Genomic DNA, 22,612 nt, shown 5'->3' on the forward strand with positions numbered 1-22,612 from the left:
GGTCTGGGGTAGAGATTTACTTCCGTAAAAGTATATAATATATTTATCTGCTGGAAAAAAAAAACTGAAAGAAAAAGGAAGGTACATTTCAAATTTATCACATATAAATTGTTATCTAAGCTTACAAGTGAGAGTTTTTGGAAAGTACAGTAATACTTCCCCACCCCTGTTATGTATCTGATCTGAATTATGATCAGGTAAGAGATTAGGACTTCCTGAGAAATTGGTGGCTGGGATGAAATAAGTCTTGAAATCATCCCTACATGCTGTGTATATTCCTGAAACTTCTGAATATGGTATTATTTGTGATTCCCCTTGCCTCCCCTTCCCCTCCCCATGTCGTGCTTCAGTGCATCTGCCCTTTGACTTCCTGCTAGTGGCTGTAGTACTTCCTTCCTGCTGGAACGATCAAACAGTGCATCATCTCTGCTTTAGCAGACAAGCCTTCATCCAGATGTGGAAATAGAGACCCTAGATGTGAGTTTACACAAGGGGGAATTGAGAAATGGTTTGAGGGAGGTGGAACAGCTGCTGCCACAGTTGTGTCGATTACATTTTCTATGATACCAAGCTGTAATTTCCTCCGTTTTTGAGAAAGCAGTGGAATTTCACAAAACTGAAGCTTACAAAGGGAACTAGAACTGGGAGGTAAGAAAGTGGAAGCAGCAGAGGAAATTATGTGACAGACCATAGAGCAGAATGAAGGGAAAGGGGTGTGTGTGTTTTTCCCTGTGTGTTTCCCTACTTTCTCTCTTGATATTGTCTTTTTTTCCTACCTTGATATCTCATATGCTTCCGTAATTCTCTTAATTTGGTCAAAGTTTGAAAGTTGTGATGTGACAGGCTGTGTTAGTTAATAGAGAAGTTAAAATAAATGAATGATCCCCTTCGATGTTTAGCCTGGGGGAGGGTGTTCCATGCTACCCTTCATATATTATGATTCTTCCCAGTTCCTACGAACAAGTTCTCTTGCAATGTTGGTGATGGAACCCTAAGATTATAGCTCTCTTCATCTGATGCCAGAGCTCCAGTCAAGTGCTGAGGGCTGAGCAGGTGTTTTACAGTACGGCATTGTGTAGTAGAGTAACAGTGCTCTCTACTTCAGATGCCTTCTGTCCCCCCCTCCCCCTCCCTTTTCTCCATTCCAAATACTGAGGTCTTCTTTTTGAATAAATTGCCTCTGCTGCTTTTAAAGCTTATCTCCCAAGTAAGGCTATCTGATCTTGCAGTTGCAAGGCTGTAACTGCAATCTCTCCCACGACAGCCACAGAACTCTGCAAGACTGATTTTGCAGGCACCCAAATCCGGTGTTGGTTCAGTGTTACTGATGTGACTCATTTCTGTGTCCTGTGCTGTTCCCATACTTTTTCTTAATGTTGAAATGAATAGGGAGGATTGAGATCCTTTCTAAACACATAAGCTTTGGCTTCTTCTCAATTTTTTTAAAAAAAATATCTATGTGGGATAGGCTTGGGATATCTGCAAGGCGCAATTATTATAGCATAACTCAATACTAAGTTCTAGTCTTTCTCTGGAAGCCATTTCTTGGTGAGGTTTGTCTGTATCTGGCTGACATGCATCTTGCAAACCTCAAGGTCCTTTACCTCCCTTCCCTCTTTTCTTGTTCTTGTCTGTATCCCTCAAGGTTATATCCCAGATTCTCCACATCTGCATCCTGTTGTCTTCCAGTTGTATTGACATGTAACTACATATGAAGTCCTCAACTTAACAACCACAACTGAGCCCAACATTTCTGTTGCTAAGTGAAGCATTTGTTAAGTGAGTTTTGCCCCATATAACGACTTTTCTTGGCATCATTGTTAAGTGAATTACTGCAACTGTTCAGTTAGTAACGTGATTGTTAAGTGATCCTGGCTTCCCCATAGACTTTGCTTCTCAGGTCGCAAAAGGTGATCCCATGATGCATAGATAATGCAACTGTCATAAATATGGATCTATTGTCAAGTGTCTTAATTGTGATCATGGGGATGCTACAGTGGTCATAAATATAAAAAAGCAATGTGATCACCTTTTGCGACCTTCTGAGTAGCAAAATCAAAGGGGACGCCATATTCACTTGACATCCAGGTTACTAACTTATCAACTGCAGTGACTCAATAACTGTGGCAAGAAAGGTTGTAAAATGGGGCAAAATTCACAACAAATATTCCCCTTAGCAACAGAAATGTTGGGCTCAATTGTGGCCATGAGTCGAGGATTACCTGTATAGACAGTTTTGACCATTCACATCCGCATCTGACTTTTAGCATGGGTTCATACAACGTAAGTTAAAGAACTTGCAACTGCCTTTTCTCAACATAGCAAAAGCATGATTAAATGTAATTTTAATGTGTGTTTTATGGTTTAGTAAGTTGTGCAAAGTCAGCTTGGAAAATCTGCCCCTCGTATTGTGTGCTTGTCCCATCATAATGCAGTAGTGGCCACTAGATCAGTTTCCCTACCACTCTCATGTGTTGTATTGGGAATTCAATTCAGAGGTGGGTTGCTGCCGGTTCAGGCCAGATTGGGCGAACCGGTAATAGCGGCGGTGGGAGGCTTTGCCCAGACACTTCTGCGCCTGCACAGAAGCCTCACGCACGCAGGAGCACACCCAAACTGGTAGTAAAAGAATTAGCAACTCACCTCTGATCCAATTCCCAGAACTTTGAGCCAGCCTAGCCAGGAGAGCCAGTGGACTTCATGGTTAAGGAACTTTTTCAATCTTGGCAAGTTTAAGATACCTGAACTTCAATTTCCAGAATTCCTCAGCCAGCCACATTGAGCTAAAGTATTAAACATGAACCTCTCTCCTAATTCAAGTTCCTTTTCACCCTGAAAATTCCATGGGCCAGTTGTAGAATGTAATGGAAGGAAATACCATAGACATTATGTAGTAAAGGGGTTTTAGTTTTAAGCCATAAAAGCTGTTAAAAAAACCAACTTTCTTTTACATCTAACAATTTTGATTTTTAGTACCTTCAAAAAAAATGCCTTAAAACTTGATTTCTTTACGTTTTTTCTCTGTTCCTTCTCACAAAATTCTTCAAAGTTTTAACAAGCCTTTTTTTGTAAATCCAGTGTAGGAAAATTATCCAGGCAACTACCTTGGTTTCTTATTTGTATATTTTAATTATTAAGATATCAGCCAATTTCTTTTGTCCAGTGCTAATACCTTTTTCCATGTCATTCTTATAGCCTATCATTTTAAAATTCATGATCAAATCATTTTCAATCATGTCAAGTAAAATTTTTGCTTTTCTATAATATCTTTTAAACACAGTCCATCTATAGAGACAGAGATTCTTCAAATTAACTTCTGGACCCATTATTCAAAAATATGTCCAGTGTTAAAATATTTTGTTTCATTCTGTATTTGAAAGTCAAGTTTCCCTTGTAGTGGTCTTTAATTGTATTCTTTAGATCCTTCTAGTTTCCTCTAATGCTCAATTTTTAAGTCTTACCTTTTTTTAATAATTCAAAACAAAATCATTTTTCCACTGGAACTATTCTTTATAATTAAATCCAAAATCTTATTTCAAATTTAATCAAACCCTTATTTGTGACTTTCTAAAATTGAAATTTTAATCATTATTTTATTTGTATGTCTGTGATTAAAGTTTTGATTTATATACAGTCGTACCTTGATAGTCAACAATTTTGGAAACTTATTGAATTTGGTAAATACATTTGTATGCAACAATTTTGTCCCGATACTCATTGTTTGCTCGGTACTCAATGCACAAGCTACAACGTGTTGCTGTCAGCTGCCTTGTGACTCACTATTCATTATTCCTTATGGGAAAATTTGTTTGGTATCTTTGGGATATATTTGTCAAGCAATTTTCAAAAGGGATTAGAAGAGAAAATATCCAAACCCTTTCAAAGATGCCGACCACAGATTGAACAAGATGGCGACTCCCTTGTCTTCCAGAGCTTAAACACACTGGAGATTGTCACTGGTGTCTGTATGATGATTTCTCCTTTTTTGGAGAAGTTTCAAAGGGTATACTTTTATTCCACTACAGTTGTTCGGCTATCTTTTTCTCCAGAACTCCTTTCTTTCCTCCCCAGATGTAAAACTTTACATTTGCCTTGAAATTCATCTTGTTGTTCGGCTATCACAGTTCGGCTGTGGTTTCCGTCATCCTGATTTGTGCATCTTGTTCCATCTTTGAAGATAGGGGGAGAAATTTTAGCCCGCTTAGAGAGGGCCCGCAATCTGGGAGTCCTCCAGGACACGCAGCTTAGTTTAGAAGAACACCTGACGGCCGTGACCAGGCAGGCCTTTTACCAGGTTTGCCTGGTACGTCAGTTGCGCCCCTTCCTGGATTGGAATGCTCTATGCACAGTCACTCATGCCCTCGTCCTTTCTCGCCTGGACTACTGCAACGCTCTCTACATGGGGCTGCCCTTGAAGAGGAGGCTTCAGCTGGTTCACAATGCGGCCACGCGGGTTACCATAGGGGTACCTAGGTGCTCCCATGTTACACCCCTTTTAGGCGGCCTGCATTGGTTGCTGGTTGCTTTCCGGGTGCAATTCAAGGTACTAATTATGACCTTTAAAGCGCTCCATGGCTTAGCCCAGGGTACCTGCGAGACCACCTACTGCCACCAGTAGCCTCCCACCGTCCAGTGCAATCCCACAGAGTTGGCCTCCTCAGGGTGCCATCGGCCAGACAGTGTCGGCTAGCGACCCCCAGGGGGAGAGCCTTCTCTGCGGGAGCACCTTCCTTCTGGAATGAGCTGCCCCTGGAGCTTTGCATAATCCCTGACCTCCGGTCCTTCCGACGCGCCCTAAAAAGTTGGCTTTTCTAGCAAGCCGGCCTGGCCTGTTAATTTTATCTAATTTTTAAAATGTTAGTGTTTTATTAATTCGGTTTGTTTCTTAGATTGTTTCTAATTTTCTTTTAAGTTTTGTAATATGTGTTTTTTAATGCTGTACACAGCCCTGAGTCCTTTGGGAGAAGGGCAGCATATAAATCCAAACAAACAAACAAACTCTCTTTGTGTTGTTCACAAATGTCTTACTAACTCCTCTTTAAGACATAAATAACATTGAAGAACAATGTTTACAGTAGGCCAGAATCCTACTGTGAGCCACTGAACGCTTCTCTTTGGTTTCATACAGAGCGATTGATATATAGTTATTCCGCACATTTGTTCATCCACCTCTGTATCCATTTAGCATTAGCATAATGCAATCACATTTTGTCATTTTCTGTATTAGAAGCCCATTGAAGTTTGTTGTCAAGCGTTTTGCTAAAGCCAAAGTTTCTATTCTTCTATTCTTCTATTCAATTATACTGATCATTCTATCACAAAAACAACAGATTGGTTTAATTTATCAGATAACCAATGCAGTTTCCTGCCAAGCAATGCACTTTTTTCCAAATTTTTGAAACTGCTTAACAACAACAACAACAACAATAATAACAACAACAACAACAAGGGAATTCTTTTCTACTGGGAGATGGTTACACAAGAAAATGGGGAGGGGGGAGAATGCGTGGACGTGCACACACACTTTCAACTCCTGGGTAAATGATAATATTGAAGTATGATTGTAAAGTTGTGGCAGAAGAATGAAGAAAAACTCTTGCCGGCAAACAACTCCATGAAAATCCTTAGTCCTTGAAAGAGTTGTAGTAGCTCATCTACAAAGGCATTTTTGAGGATTTTTGCTTTTTGAGTGATTATTGTATGCTGTCCGTCCTTCCATGAAATGTCAGTGCAATACATGAAGTTAATAATAATAATAATAATAATAATAATAATAATAATAATAATAATAATAATAATAATAATAATAATAATAATAATAATAATAATAATAATTTTATTTGATTAGCCGCAACCCTCTCCCGAAGGACTCGGGGCGGCGTACAATCAAAGCAAATAAAATACAGATAAAGACAACATACATACATAAGAAACAAAGACATATACATGTGCATGGAGGAGGTAGACTAATAAGTGAAGACAATTAGCACAATTTAAAATCCCATTAAATAAAATTACCAATTAAAAACCCGTCAGGAGCGTTATGAAGTTATGGTTGAGCCAGGCCAGCTATTTGGAATAGGTGGGTCTTGAGCTTTATATGGAAGGAGCGGAGGTCAGTGGTGGTCCTAATATCTGGAGGGAGGTCATTCCACAGGGCTGGGCCCGCCACAGAGAAGGCTCTGCTCCTAGGCGCCGCCCCTCGGCACTGTCTGGTGGACGGCACCTGGAGAAGTCCCTCTCTGTGCGAGCGGATGGGTCGTAGGGATGTATGGAGCAGAATACGATCCCACAGGTAACTAAGTCCTGAGCCATGGAGCGCTTTAAAGATCGTAATCAAGACCTTGAAACGCACCCGATGGACCACAGGAAGCCAGTGCAGCTCGCGCAGGAGAGGTGTCACATGGGAGTACCTAGTACTCCCCATAATCACCCGCGCGGCCGCATTCTGGACCAACTGCAGTCTCCGAGTGCATTTCAAGGGAAGCCCCATGTAGAGAGCGTTGCAGTAGTCCATAGTCCAGTAGTAGTTATTTAGGTACCTTCCCACCTTGGTGTATTGGAGACTGAGAGTTACTTCGCTACACACCAAAATGACTATATCTAATGGCCTAAAGGGAGACCTGGATCTGGGGTTGAAAACAATTATTTTTCAGCAAATTTCCCTAGAGGAGAATTCCTTAACGTAGCAGCGCTTCATACTGGTAATTGTGATTATTAGCTACAATGCAAATCTGGACTTCAATACCTGTTATTTCATATTGAGAACCGCATTCAACATTTGTTTTTGCAATCACTCCGCTGTGGGGCTCTCCTTCATTTTAAATATACTTTATTTTCAAAACAGCATCTCCTGACCTGTGCCAACTATTCCTTTAGAGATACATTCTGTTGCAGAAAAATAACTCTTTTTACAATATTGTGCAGTTGGCTATGTTTCAGTTGGAAAACCACTGCCTGCCTCACTCTCCCCTTTCGTTGCACCTGGTTATGTGGTCTCCCTATCTGCTGTAGATGTTGTGGGGAGCTCTATGATCTTTCAGTGATGGTGAAGTATTACCTTTTAAAGGCAGCCACTCCCACTCCTTCCCAATGTTGACTTCCTCCCACGAAGATGAATCGCTGCAGAGCAATGTTGCATGTGCTCAAAAGACCCATTTGCACTTTGCGCCTGATGGCGAGGCCTATTACAGATTGGGGCGGCCTGACACTTCACAATTTCAAACAGCCTTCAGTGACTTTGGGATGCAGTTCCCCAGAGCCTCTCCAAATCTTGCCTGTCAAATGTGCAGATGGCAGAAATTGAAGATAGTCCTTGACTTATGATCTTAATTGAGCCTGATAATTATGGTCATAATTTGTGATGGTTGTAAAGTTGATTACATGACTGGACCCATTTTTACTACTTTTCTTGCGGCGATTGTTAAGCAAACGCCGTGGTTGTTAAGTAAACTCATTGTTTGCTGTGGGACAGTTTTTACTGGAAACCATAAGTAAATGCAGGTTTCTGGCAAAAATGTTTTAAATTGCAGCCATGTGTCTGCGGGACACGGCAAGCAGCTATAAATGGGGGTCGGGGGCTGATGTCAGAACTTTGAAATCAGGTCATGTCCCTTTTGAGGGGGCGGTCTGTCATAACACTAAATGACTAGTCAAAAGTGAAGGAATACCTGTACTAAATATACAACAATGAATCAGACTCATTGCTTTTAATTTCATTTAATTGTAAAGATATTAAAATGTTGTTTCAACTGATTATTATAAAGTGCATTTCTCCTAACATGCCCCTCAGAAGTCATGGTTGGCCCAAACACTGCATGGTTTTATATTTTAGCACTGCTCTGGAGATCATGTGCTTAGAAATACTTCCCTAAGACTGGCCCTTTGAAGGAAATTAAGGAAGTATCTGCACCATTTCCTAAGAAACATGGAGAAAGAACAATTTATCCCAGCACTCTGAAAATTATTCCTTTCTCCCCTCAATTGATGCTTCTACTGGCATTTGCTTATGAACACTCTGTCTGGGACGGATACTTAATAGGGTTATGCAGTGCTTCAGATTCAAAAGCAAAAAAAAAAAAAAAAAGCTTTGAATTGCATAAGTTGCTCATGTAGCACTAAATCTCCTTAAATCAGCTGTATCTTCTCCTGAGATTGGGTGATTTTCCACAGTAACTGCAACTCAGTTTTAGGAAAAGATACATTTGGTTTAAGAAGTGGCAAACAGATGTTATGTGGATGCTACACGGTGCTCTGAAGACTCTTTTCGTTTTTGAATCCAGAATAACACCCAGCTTACTTGCTTCTTACTCATCTGCAACTCAGTGCCTTAATTATTACAGAATAATTATGGGATTTTAATTACTAAAATGTGAAGAGGAAGACTTGACTTATTCAAATTATCATTTATGTAAAAAAAATCCACCTTTTGTTGAAAATTGGCCAGAGAGTTTCCCACATTTTGAGAGAAATGTGAAAATAATAGAATAAGTCTTAATAGAATAAATCTTAACATAACCTTTAAAAAAATTCCTCAAAGAAGCTTTGTCCTTTTTCCTTTCTCTTCCCTTTCTCTTCATATGGTCCCATTAATTTGACATTAGCATCTCATCTGCTGAAGCCTGTATGTTCCCAAATATGTTAAGAACATATTCTGGACATTTTTTTTAAAAAAAATGCCTATTTTGCAATTAATTTGCACTGGATTTAATGAATTAATTTATACATTACAACAATACATTGAATCATAAATTAACAAAACGAGCCAATGAATGAAAGCAAATATATGTGTCCCGGGATAATGATGCAAGATCGAATTTGGGTCGGTCATTGGGACCAGAAGTTTTGTCTTCTGAGCTTTTGGACTCATGCTGTAGCCCATCTTCAGGGAAATTCTCTCTGTGCTTTACCAGAACATTACCAGAACAAACCAAAGCATGTATTCCAGTATAGAGAAGTTCTCTGAAGTTGGCCTCCAACAAAAATCTAAAAGCTCGGAATAGTGCATCTCTGGTCCTGGTGACCGACCCAAATTCAATCTCAACACAAGCCAAGTTTATCTCACATGCTGAGCCCATCTCCACAACTGAAACTAAACAAAATGCTGTGTAGTACAAAGGCCATATTAGGCCTTTTTCTAACCTGGTTACATCCTGTGAATTCAGTCCAATTCAGCTTCTTCCTAGCATCATCATCCACTTTTTCATTTCTCCGACAACCATAAAGCAAGAGTATAAAAGGCATGTCACCTCTGAAGCACATTCTTTCTCCTCCACTCTTACTGGCTGCTTGTAGACTTTCTACTTGGGAATGTGGTTTCTGGTTTTTCTAACTATTTTCTATTTTAGAATTGCCATTCACCTGATCAAGCTAGTTGTTAGGGCACCAGGTTAGAAATCAGAAGACAGTGAGTTCTAGTCTTAACAGGCATGAAAGCTGACTGGGTGATTTTGGGCTAATCCCTCTCTCTCAACCCAACTATCTCACAAGGCTATTGTTGGGGAAAATAGGAGACGTAATAGTGTGTTTGCCACCTTGAGTTATTAAAATAATAAAGAGGAAGGAGGGAGGGAGGGAGGAAGGAAGGAACCTAATCCTCAGAAAACCTACACTGTATCTTCTATCCTTAGGCACCCTTCCTTTTTTTAATCCTTTTGTTTTATGTTTCTACTTAGTGTTAAAAACTCCAAATGCTCTCCAAACTAAATTCAGAATAAGGAATATTACATAGATTGAATGCCAAAGAAGGATATAGGAGAGAAAAATGTTTATATTTGCTTTATCATCTTACCTCTAATTTGGTAATTTTTCACAGGGTTGTTGACATGTTCTACTAGCCTGCTCAATGCTATATTTCACTCTGGATTCTCTGCCATCCCAAGTCTACAATCTCTACTATCAGTTTGCAGGTGCCATGGATATCTTCCACACGGGTGATTTCTTCTGGATGTTGGCACTTGCAATCCCAATCCTGGTGGTTCTATTGGTACTGTGTACTGATTGCCGTGATGCTGATATAGACAGTTAAGTTTTGCCCTCCCTGTTCGAAAAAGTTTATTTTGGGGAATAGCCTCCAGTTCACAAATCTTCTATAACGCTTTTCATCTCAAGACAAATTGTAGGGATTTCCTAATCTCATTGGTGTATCTGTTTCTTTTTCTGAACAGCAGCTGCTATTGATGACTACCAATACAAGTGAGTCCATGACTATCTTATCTTGGGGCAAAATAAAGAATGGGGAACCAGAATTCAGGCATATTTAGAAAGCAGAAGTAAAATGAGGTCTTAGGAACAACTTTTGTCCCTGGGGAAAAATAGGGCTCTGTCTCCAAAATGTTCTCTTGCAACAAAGAATTATCCTACTTTTGTATGCTCTCACCCATCAAATACACACTCCAAATGTTATGGGGTTACCCTGATCGAGGTAGCAATCAAAGAATCTAGAGAGAGGCCTTAGTTGTCTAGTGCCACACATTTCTTTGAGTATTCCATTCAACCCTTGCCATCTCCCAATTTAATATAGAGGTGAGGTAGGAGGTGATAGACAGGAAAGCTGCCTGTCACCTGAAAACATGGTGCCATATGAACCATAGCGTGTCTTTCATTTTTACTTCAGCACTTCCACAGCTAAAAAGATTTGAAGGTATATTGAGATGCCCTTGTGAGTGCTCCAAATTTTAAGAGCTTATAGATTGTTGAGCCTGTTTTCATTCTTATCTTGAAATACCTTACAGAATAAATAAACGGAAAGAGGCTTGGCCAATATGCAGGCTGACAAACTCAAAACTTAACTCTGTCAGCCATTTTATCAAGCTGGATTATTGACAGTCTTCTCTCTGATAGGGAAGGTTATAAAGGTTATAAAATCCATACAAAGCAGTGTCAGTTAGTGACAAAAGCAAAATGCATTGCCAAACACAACATCTAAAGCATTTCAGTAATAATGTAACAGAGAAAGCAGCAGCAGTGAAGAAAGTGAAAGCAGTGAAATGCAGCTTTGTTGGGAAAGATTCCAGAAATATACTTTATTATGACTGTTCTGAGAAGTGACTATTAAGGCTGTTTTTAAAAAGGCTATCAAGTTATGAATTGGCTCACCTATAATGCAAAGTCAAACTGTGGTTTGTTTAGTTTCAATTAGCTTCTCCTGTGAACCCTGTCATTATAATTGTGATCCACAGTTTATTGCTTAGTGTGTTATGCGAATGCACTCAATACTTATTCAGGAATTCATATTAAGAAAGTATGGCTTAATTGTGAGTGACCCCTGTCATAATCTGATACATCCACACAACAGTTCAATAGATGAGATTACGAAATGTTTGAGCTGTACCATTTGGTAGCATCTCTATGGAGATGTATGGGTAAATGACACCAGTAAGGGAGAATTGTATTTGTCTCTCTGTCCATTGCCCTTGCTTTTTATTTTTATTTTTTTTAAAAAAAAATTAGCAGCATTCCGTAATATTATATTTTGTATACCTTAAAGTGATACAGCAGTCTGGAACAGTCTTTGAACCTATTCTTTTGGATGAGCTGCTGCTATGAATATATAGTTCAACTCAAAGGGTGTTGCAATATGAGTACATTTGCTCCCCGATTGGTTTCCCCCCCCCACCCCTATTACACGGTACTTGGAATGAATAGGAATTATGTGAAATATCTTGTAGCTATATTTTGGCTTACAACGAGTCTCCTGTAATTCTTATCATAGGCAGCTGCAAAATATGGCTCTAATTCATGTTTCAAACCAAAGTACTGGTATTCTGACAATATTCCTTTCAGCAACGATGTTTTGTTCCAGGACTGATTTGAATTGCTTTGTCCTGATAAAAAAGAACAAGGCAGTTATAATTTAACATTCTTTCAAGGACATTCAATGTGGATTTTCTGTTATAACTTGAAATTTAAAAAAAAATTTATCAGAATTTGCAAGTCTCAATGAACCATCTTAAATGGGTAACGAAGAAGAGTTTTTCATAGTCATAGATAGGGGAAAATTGACAGCAGTGTTAAATAGGAAGATTAAAATATAAATTTAAGCAATCTACCTTTCCATCTTGCTTAGTTTAGCAGCATAAGACTACCCGTGGAAATATTTTTCTGGTTTAGGCAGGGAGGGCTGGATTCACATATCAAACTGAAGCATGACATGACTACATCTCACATTGGCTGGGTTCACACAGCATCCAGCTATTAATCAAGTTTTATATGTTGCAATGGTTGAATTCACAAAGTGTACGATCGTTCGGATAGTTGTTTTTTATTTTTTGTGTGTTATTTTATGCTAACTGCTCAGTTATTCTGGGAAACAGTAATCATACAAATTGATAATTGGGTAAAGCAAAAAGAAAGAAAAATCACACCATATTTGGCTTAGCATGATATATAGATTGGCACCAAATGAGAAGAGCTGTAGCTCAGTGAAATAACGTGGGTGCTCTGCATGTAGAAGAAGCCAAGTTTATTCTTTGGCTCCTCTGGATATTTGTGGGAAGTGCTTCTATTTTAAAGCTTTCGCAAACAGAAGCAGAAGCATTGCGAACTCAACCAAAGGTGTCAGGTTTGCAAAGGCTTGCATAGATGCCATGGAGTGACGAGCAAATCACTCAACAGAGTCTACAACAGCTGGAAAAAGATTATCATGATGACTGCTGAGTAAGGTAGTTGAAAAATGATAAATGCATCTTTCAGACTTATGTTCTTTAGAAAACAGTCTCTGAATGATTTATTATTCTCACAGGCCTTCCACTAATATCCATTCCCAGACTTTCAGAGTATTGAGGCGTCCTCCCTGTAAGTAGACCTCAGTTTTACCATATTTAAAAAATGACCTGTTTAAGAGGGTTTCAACATTACCTATTCGCTGCCTTGGTTGCTGTTTTTTGAAGGTTATGGTTGAAAATTTGGGGAAGTGGATCCTCCATCTCAGGATTCAGTAGCCCTGCTACTAAACTCTCAGCTTTACCATTCTTTTGAGAGTTTGATTTCTCAGCGTTACCATTCTCAAGCCATGCTGCCTTCCATTAATAGTTTGCAATGTAAGGTGCCACCTATGTCACAAAAGTGGCATTAGATGCTGAAGGCTATAACTTACTAACATAGTATAGTATTTGAAAGGGTTGAAGGTGTTTGGACCTGGTTTTAATTTGGACAATCTGTTCCTCAGAAGTTCAAGCCAACATTTAATATTACATTGTGCAGTTTATCTGCTCATTTTTCTTTTAGCATGCGGGGTTATGTATATTTATACAAACCTGTTTGTGCTTATCACAGGAAATGTTTTTCTTAAAAAAATACTGGCTTAGATCTAAGATGAACTAGGGTTTCTATGTCAGTGAACAATATTTGGTAGATTCCAGGTGTAGCTCTAAGTTTGGATCTTGCGACCAGCCATACCATTGGGTGAATTGTGTCAGGCAGAATGGGATGGCTAGCTGAGGCCATTTTCAGCCTGAAGAGAAGGCAGCAACTGGTTAACTACTATGTCAGTTTACCATTACCGTGTTTCCCTGAAAATAAGACAGGGTCTTATTTTCTTTTGATCCCTGAAATAGGCACTTGGCCTTATTTTCGGGGGGGGGGGTTGTCTTATTATTTTTTAGGTGTAGGAGCTGTGAGCGTGGTCACCTCATGGCTGCTGCTGTGTTGCAATATTTTCAGGGAGGGCTTATTTTGGGGGAAGGGCTTATTTTAGCGCATGCACTCAAAAGCCTCATTGGACTTATTATCCTGGGAGGGCTTATTTTCAGGGAAACAGGTTAGTGCTCTGGCTCTTTGGGCCTGAGATCACATCTCCCTGCCCTGAACCAAGAATGGTTGGAGAAAAATATTTCTATTGCTCTATATCAGTGTATTATTGTTTTTTCTCTCTTGTTATAAAAATATCTATTGACAGAAAAATAGTGTGAATTGATATGTTGAAGAAAAAGCTGAGTTCTTGGTAACATTTTGAAAATAAGCCCATATTCTTAAAATTGGAAAGTGCCCTTGTTTCAGTTTAACTCCTATTTTTCCCCAGAAGAAAACAATTGGGCAGCTACAGTAAATTTGAATAATGAATGGTGACACACAACAACACACTCTCCTTTACATGTGTAGTTTTTTAAAGACATGGTTTAAACTTGTCTAGCTAGCCATTCAGGGGTGGGTTCCTACTGGTTCAGACCTGTTTGGCCGAACAGGTAATGTTTTGGCGGCCTGAGTTGCTGGAATCGGCAGTGACCCAGGCCTGCCATGCCCCCAAACCACCATCTGCCATGCGCATGTGCAGAACAATTTTTATTGCACTGCGCTTGCGCACACAGCGCACATCAAGTGCATGCACAAGCAAACCAGCAGTAGTGCCTGGTGGAACCCACCCCTGCATCCATTCCCTCCTGCCGGTTGTTGCTTTGAGCCATATAAAGTAAAAAAGGAACTAGGTTCTGGCCAGTCTTTTCTGAGATTGTTTCTTTCCCCCCATCTCCTGTCTCTGTTTGCAGCGCCACCTTGGTCTGCCATCCAGTCCCAGCCAAATTTGCAGAGGTGAGTTGCTTTCCTTCCCACTGTTCTCTCGATGTGACAGGTATTATGAAACATCTGCTTAAGATGAAGGATGCTGGGAGGTGAATAGCAACAGCAGCAAAACACTAAAAGGTACAGCTTTGTGTCTTTAATCACTTGCTGCATGCCCTCCTAAACTACTTAGCTCCACTTAGCTGCATTGTAGAAAGCTGTCCTGCTTCTGAGCTGCAATTTGATTCAGTTGTTAATGTGGGCACATTTTTATTTAATGGAAGCAGACAGTCCATCTGATTTGCTTTCGATAGCAAATGCTTTGTCACTTGTCTGCTGTTTCTTATTCCTGTAAGGCCCTCCCTAGCTGCTTCTCCATGGGGAAACAGTAATATAGGCTTAAAGCTTCCTATGGGCAGAATGGGCAAACTCACCGTGCCATCTTGCCTTGGCCAACTCGACGCAGCCATCTTTTTGCACCCAACTTGCCATGGACAACTTACTGCAGCCAGTCAGCTGCAGGACAACTCACCATGGGACGATTCCACATGGGTTAACACCACGATAAATGTTATCCGCAATCGTTTCTTTGACATTTATTTCCATTGACAAAAATGGAAATAATGTAGAAGAAAAAGTGGCAGACAACATCAAGTTATCATACATGGATTGTCCTGTGATGAATAATCCCACAATGAGATGGCTATTGTGAAACGGCCACACCCGGTTGGCCGCAACAAGATGTCCATGGTAAGATGGACACGGCAGGTTGGCTGCAACGAGATGGCTGTGGCAAGATGGCCATGTGAGTTGGCCGTGATAAAATGGCCTCGGCAAGATGGCTGTGGTGAATTGATCTAGACTATCCTGTGGGCTATATCTGCTACCTTGCCAGAATAGTGAGGAATTGTCCTATTAGGAAATGTTGATGGGTTCCTTGTATCAAATTGGGTGTACTGGTGTGAGGGACTGTAGGTGGGAATTCTTGGGGAAGTGGATGGGAAACTCATATAAGCTTTATGTTGAAGAGGCTAGATCAGGAATGGGAATCTAGAATGCACATGTCCCAATAACTTTTCTTGTCATCAAAGATTCTGCTTTGAATTTGAGTAGCAAACCCCTGTATTATGGAAGTGTGAGGAGTTTTTTTCTTTAAAAAAAAGAGTTATGGTAGATGTACAACAGTCTTAAGAGTTTTAAATAACTTTCTTCACAGTAAATAGCAAAAAAAGCAACATTTTCTCTTTAACTAGTGATATCACAGCATCCTTCTTATGTACGAAGAGATTCTTGGCAGATGACAGAAATGGCTAAAAAAAAGTTAAGAAAAAAAAAGAGGAGCCCACTCCCATGTTAGATCATATTCTTCAAGTATTTGCACATGTATTAATCGCTTTTTTCCTCCTCTGGTTTGCAGCACAGGCTCTGCATATAGCTTTTGTAGTCAGGCACCTCCATTCATCAAAATTGAGGATAATGGTAAGTTGTAAAAACTCATATATTTATGTGTTCATTTACACAATATAATTGAACTTCCTTATGTGTATATGTATAGAAGAAAATGGGAGATTACCCATGCTGTAGCTGCTCTAGGACGATAAACCCTGTTGGAATAAACAGCCTTTTGAAAAAAAAATTGTGAAATAGAGCAAGGATACTGGTCAGAAATGTACCTTTGCGAATCTGCTGTCGGGTATTGTGACTACCTAATCTCCATTACAAACATTGTCTCTTTTCAGAAAGTGTTCCCAGTTATGAAAATGAAGGTAAGTAGCAACATAGTACAATAGATATTCTTTTTCTCTTCCCCTTCCCACAATCTTTGCCTCACTTTTCTTGAATCTTTTTGATCTGGACTTGTGCGTAGTGCAGATGACCCTGTATTCTCTGTATTCTCGAAGCTTCTTCATAGATTCAGTGGGGTTGCGTTTTCAAGGTGAGAAGTGAGGATAGAACTCATTTATATCTAAAGAAGAGCGTCTAATCTTTTTGGACTTTGTCTTCCCAGAATTATGTTGCCCCACTGATGATGATGAAAATTATATTCCTGGATACATGTAAGTCTTTGGGAAGGACAGGAGTCAGGGCAGGTGGGGTGCTGCTGGGGGTTCGCACGAGTTTCGGGGATCCTCTGGCTAGGATTCTGGCCAGTTCGGTGAACCTCCAAATGCCACCCCTGGCTGGCCACGCCCACCCCTCCCCTCCCATTGTCCCAGGAATCTCCACACGGCCCGTTCATCATGCCACATAAGTGCAGGGCATGCATGGAGGTTCGGGGAGGGGGGGAAATGGGCCTACCGGAGGTTCCGGAAGTCTGGAAATGGGCCTGTTTCCGGAAGTCTGGAAACAGGCCCATGCATGGAGGAAGCAGCTTTCAACCTCCCGGAAACTTGAGGAAAACCTCCAGAACCTGGAGAGGGCAAAAAATGCTCCCCCACCCACCATGGTGTAGGAGGCCGGCTAGGCTACACCCATCAGCAACAGGGCAGCCAACCCATTGCTGCAATTTTTGAAACCTGCTCCTGAATCAGGGGAAAAGCTTGTTTCAGTCATTATAGTGCTACTTTTAAGCTCCAGATCATTTAGTCTATCATTCCCAGTTTGCGCAGAGAATAGCCAGGGAATGTAACTACAGTTATAGATAGTCCCTTACTTCATAACCATTCATTTAGTAAGTGTTTGAAGTTGCAACGGCACTGAAAAAAGTGACCATGACTGTTTTTCACACTTATGACTGTTGTAGCGCCCACATGGTGATGTGATCAAAATATGGATGCTTTGCAACAGACTCCTATTTATGATGATTGCAGTGTCCTGGGGTCATGTGATCAGCTTTTGTAAGGTGCTGATAAGCAAAGTCAATGGGGAAGCCAGATTCACTTAACAACTGTGGCAAGGAAGATCGTAAAGTGGGGCAAAACAAACTTAAAAACTGTCCCACTTAATAACAGAAACGTCCAGCTCAATTGTGATTGTAAGTTGAGGACTACCTGTATAGTATTGTAGTTGACCTGGAAGATGCTACCATTGTATGTTTTAAACATCTGGCTGAAGAAATGACCCATACTTTGTATGAAACCTACCCTCCATTCTTCCCTTTGTATTTGTGTGTGTGTGTGTGTGTGTGTAATTCAGAAATTTAATATTCATTTTATTAATATATGTCCTTTGTCTGCATCTGAACAGTTTAGATGTTTTACAACACAGAGGCTCAAAATGTTGTTTAATGTAAAAATATAATCTAGAAGTTGTATTAAAAATTGTGGATCGTAGATGTGTGGGGTGAGCTAGAATGTATGAACTAGAAATTTATAGAATGTCTTGGTTCCATATGAGAGTTCTGTTTCCTGGATTGCCCCCCCGCCCCCAATTGATAGCATTCCTTGCCAGTTCATTCATGGCAGGTCAACCAATTTAATAACTATTTCTTAGCAATTTAAGAGAGGTAACACAAAAAGGAAAGAATGAACAATAGAAATAGAGACAAATCCCAATTTATAATGGCTTAATGAAGGCAGTTGTGGGCAAGGACTAGCAATATTGATTCACTTGTCCATTCTGCTCTTACTGGCTTGGGTCTTGCTTGCCTTCAACAGAGAGGTGTTGCCTGATGTCCCAATCACAGAACAGAGGAACAAAGATCATGCCTCTTCTGGTAAGTTGGCAACCAGGAGGATTCTTTTGTCTCTCCTTGTCATAGCCTCTTTAGTGTTGTTGCATTAAGTTGCCTTTCTTTGCCTTTGGGTTTCTCTTTCTGCTCTCACATAGTTTCTTGATTCGCATGGAGAGAATTGGAAAGAGAGGAACCTCCAAACCAAGCAAGATTTAAGAAGAAGTAAGGGAGGGAAAAAAAGGAAGGGAACTCTTAGAAGAAAAGGAAGTGGAAGAAGAAAACGGCTTACCCAAATACAGATATATTCGTTCCATGTTGTATGATGCTGGTTTTTTAAAATAGTCACGCAACCATTCCCCATAGACATGTGATCATCATTTTGAATGCTTGGCATGCAGCTCATCTCTATAGTCTTTTGCAGTGCATTGTCGTCACAAGATTGTGATGTTGATGTTTTTTGCTAGTTTCTAATGTTTACTTCCCATTTCCAACAACAACAACAAAAAAAACGCCCATTGGGTAAATGGATTTGCTCTACAATTGCTGCCAAAAATGTCATGAGATTGGGCACAGATTGCACTACTTGATGTGTTTAAAACTTTGGTTTTCTGAAAAAAGATAATGTGTTTTGTAATTACTATATTAATCCATTATCTTAATTTATTTGTCAACAATCCTGAGTAGCATGTATTGCTTTATCCCTTTTAAACATGTTTTCTTCATCTATTTTTTTCCCCTCTAGAGTCCATAATGGACCAATATGAAAATGTGCCTGAATCTCAACGGCATTCACTTGGTAAGTAGAAGATATGGACTGATAGGAGGGACAGGACTAGTAAGAAAAAAAAACATGCAATGGTGGAGTTGAGTTTAGAAGATGGTCTGGTTGACACATAGTGGAACAAAGCAAGTTATAATAGTGTTCTCATCTATGCATGAACAAATAATACTAGCCTACAGCTTAATCATTGTTCTACAAGACTCCTTTTTCCAGATATATTAGAAGGCTATTTTGTTTTTATTTCACTTATGAAAAAATTTAAAACCTCAAAGTAGCTGACGCCTTCAGGCATTTTATAACAAAACACATTAAAATATTCATTTTGGGGGAAAAACATGGAATAAATATACCGTAGTCATTTATAAATAAAATGGAAAAATGAAGGCACCATACAAGATAAGCAGCAAAAAGGAGTAAAAATAAATAAATATAAAATTTAAAAATCAATAAAAAGCCTGGGAAAATTGATCTTTGTCTGATACCAAAATGATGCGAATATCATCTCAATTGGACTTTTTTAGAATAGAATTCCATATGTGGGATAGCACTATAGAAAAAGCTCTCTCACTGTAAACTTTAATGAACAAGAGCAAAGGAAAATAAGATCCATGTTACATTTGCAAGGATTCATTCATATATAAAAATGCACATTTTGAAATATTATTATGTTGATTCTCAAAGAAATATCATAGAAATATCAATTTAAATAGAGATACAGTGAATTTCATAAGGAAAACAGTTCCTAATTTTTGCCTTACAATCTGCCTCCCAGGTCTTTCGAATTATAATTACCATAATTTCTAGGCACTAAACTGTGAATTTATTATGTTGGCTGAACCTAGCTAGTAGTGGCTTATTAAATAACCCATAATTGAAATAAACCCTGATTCAGTCTGAATGTGTGATGTCAGTCACTGCTGGAAAAGTATTTTTGTGTGCTTCCTGATTTATTCCTGTTTTATTTTGGTTCCCCACCCACGCCTTTCCAACTAATCACATAGGTGTGAGGCAGGAGGAGCTACTAAAAGGGAAAAGAAAGCAAAATATTATGACATGAGCCATAGCTATTTTGCCTGCAAAATTTATTCCTCCTTTTTCAGCAAATCATGCTGGTTAGCACCTACACTGGGGAAGGCTGTTGTCCTTTACTGACATTGATATGGGATTTAATGTCATTCATTTTTCATTTCTCCTGCAAAGGTGAATATGTGAACGTACTAGAGCCGGATCCGATCATACTAGATTCTTGTTTTGGTGAGTGGGGGAAGCTAAGAGGATGGGCAAGGGAAGAAGTCCTTATTTTCAACAGTGCATTCAATTCCTTTGGCCCATTGTTAAAAAACCAGCCCTTTTAGATCCAAAATTGTATGCCATACTGAATGGTGAGTTGGTGTCTTATTCTTACCCAGGCAAATGGACAGTATTCCTTGAGCCTTCTCCTCCAAGCTCTTTCAAAACAGAAGGAAAATAAAAGTCCTTCCTTATTTGCTAGTCCCCTTTTGCATTGCAGCTGCTATTGATTTTTGGGATGGCTATACTTCCATAGCCATAATAGTAGAGATTTCTCAGAGCCTTCTATGATAGAGAGACAACTCTATAACCATCAGGCTCTATATAAATGGGTTTTTTTTGTTGTTGTTTGCAACAGTAAGTCAGGGGAAATGATAAGTCACTGTGACAGGCAAAGCAAATGACATGGAAGGCCACTTGTGGCCTTGGGCCAGGAGTTATTGACTGCTGGTTTAGTCTCTCATTAACCAATTATCCCCCAAGAGCTATTAAAATATATGCGTAGACATGTACACACTTTAATACACTTCATTGTTTCTCATGTTCCAGTGGTTGGCACTAGTGACCGAGAAAGTGAAGATGATGTTCCAGACTATGAGAACGTCTGTTTTGGACTTTGAGGTATCTAGACCCCTGGAGTAAATAAGACTTGAACTGTGATAGCAGTTATAATGTGATAGTGGTTTGTATTAATCCCAGCATTGCCTTTGTTGTGGCAACATCAAACTAATTTGGCTGATGTGGAAAAAGCTAATCATGATTGAACTTGATAAACACCATCCCAGAATTGTGGTCATCAGAAAAATTCCTTGGAAGTCACTAAGAAAATACTGTGGATGTGTCCGAATAGTTAACAGATGTTAAGCTGAGCAAGAGTATTATTTTTTAAACTAAGCAGCCTAGAATTGCCCCAGATAGCAAGCTGGGAGTATATAAATTTAATAATTAATTAGTTAATACTTTTCTACTACATTTGTATTAATGAGGGAAGTACTACAGTACAATAAACTGCACAATGGAGATGCTTGTGATACTACTAGGTTATGCATGTTGACCTCTGTGTTTTAAAAAATAAACTAAAAATGACTGTAATTTCTAAAATTTGGTCATTCTTTTAAAGCCCGTGATAGTGTCTGTTGCTGAAAAGGCTGCAAATCCTGCTGTACCAGTCTAAAGTATCATTTCCTTTTTTTCTTCTTCCTAGGTTGAAAGGAGAATTTCAAAGGATCAGTTTTGCATTGGTGTATCTATTCATCTTTGGGAAGGATGGATCATCACGCAGGACACCTTCTCCTGAACAACTTCCAATTTTGCCATATCCTATTTTTACTCCCTTGCACTTTGGATGACACATCCTGAGAATTTCTCCCAATTACCAGTAGCAGTATTTTGATGGACTTTTCCCAAAAGCAATTCAATTTTGATTTTAAGTTTGGATGACTAATAAAGAATCAATAATTGCACCATCATTTCTATTTGAGAGATAATTGATCCAGGGAATGGGGAGAAGTCTGGATTAGTCTATTAGATGGTAACAAGTTGATCAATGTGATCAACTGAGCAAATGAGTCTTGGTGATTAAGTGATGCAGTAGAATGAGCCCTAAACATTAGTTCCATTAAAAATGAAGTATTGTGTGTCATTTTTTCTCAAAGAGACAGTAGTGTTATTAATTATGAAGATGTGACAGCAATGAGACATACAATGTATTATATAATGTTTGCTTTATTTATAAATATGCAAATAGCTGCACCCTCTGGATAATAGTCTATATAGCCCAGTAATTTTGTACTGGGCAGGACATACCATACAGGTAAACATCAATTTTCATATATTTGCAATCTTCAATAATTGAACCTGTGTCTTTTTCTAGACAATGGAATTATTGAAAGGAGAAGGATATATAGGGGGGTTTTTGTTTAAGTAAAGTTATGTATTCCTGAGCTTTGATCCCATTTCAACAGCAGGTTTGGAAAATTTAACCAATTTGAGCTAGGGTTTGCATAAAGCGCAAGATGAAGCTAAAAAAAAGAATGCCTTTTGAGAGACTAGGTCAACATAATAAACTATAATAATAGTCCATATCTTTGGCATAGCATATTATGTAAATGCAACAATTGTGCTGTATTAAACCAGTAAGTAAGTCAATCACCTATTTTGTATGTCACCATCACATATTATTCAGTAGTGCTCCTCAGGCTGATAAGACCTTGTGAAGTTGACTGTTGGGAACTCCCATACATATTCTTGGGAGTTCCATATTTAGCAGTTTCTCTTCTCTTGCTCCCTCAAATTCTGTCTCAACTTTCTTCAATTCCAGCTCTTGCTGCTTTTTCTCCCTCTCCCCTTCATGACCTAACGACCCTGGCATCTTTGTTTCTCCTTCCCCTTAATTCCCTGACTTGTCTGGCTAAGGAAGAGGGTTAGAGCAG

The 22,612-nt window shown here is 39.3% G+C and overlaps 1 protein-coding gene across 3 annotated transcripts; it reads left to right on the plus strand.

Moving 5' to 3' along the window:
• Nucleotides 1–401: 401 nt before the first annotated feature.
• Nucleotides 402–21,582, plus strand: LAT (linker for activation of T cells). Of its 3 annotated transcripts, none has more exons than XM_081931943.1 (13): nucleotides 402–477; nucleotides 9,815–10,022; nucleotides 10,167–10,194; nucleotides 12,743–12,795; nucleotides 14,484–14,526; nucleotides 15,914–15,975; nucleotides 16,236–16,262; nucleotides 16,505–16,553; nucleotides 18,093–18,151; nucleotides 18,852–18,905; nucleotides 20,091–20,144; nucleotides 20,730–20,801; nucleotides 21,385–21,582. In XM_081931943.1, exons 2-12 carry the CDS (start codon nucleotides 9,845–9,847, stop codon nucleotides 20,798–20,800), a joined length of 678 nt encoding a protein of 225 aa, XP_081788069.1. In that variant the 5' UTR covers nucleotides 402–477; nucleotides 9,815–9,844; the 3' UTR covers nucleotide 20,801; nucleotides 21,385–21,582. The 3 variants fall into 3 exon arrangements, with proteins under 3 accessions (XP_081788069.1, XP_081788070.1, XP_081788071.1); XM_081931944.1 differs by having other exon boundaries at nucleotides 10,170–10,194; XM_081931945.1 differs by having other exon boundaries at nucleotides 9,902–10,022.
• The last annotated feature ends 1,030 nt before the right edge of the window (nucleotides 21,583–22,612 follow it).

Source organism: Natrix helvetica, assembly GCF_964273705.1.
Source record: "Natrix helvetica genome assembly, chromosome: Z".
Classification (NCBI taxonomy): Eukaryota; Metazoa; Chordata; class Lepidosauria; order Squamata; family Natricidae; genus Natrix; species Natrix helvetica.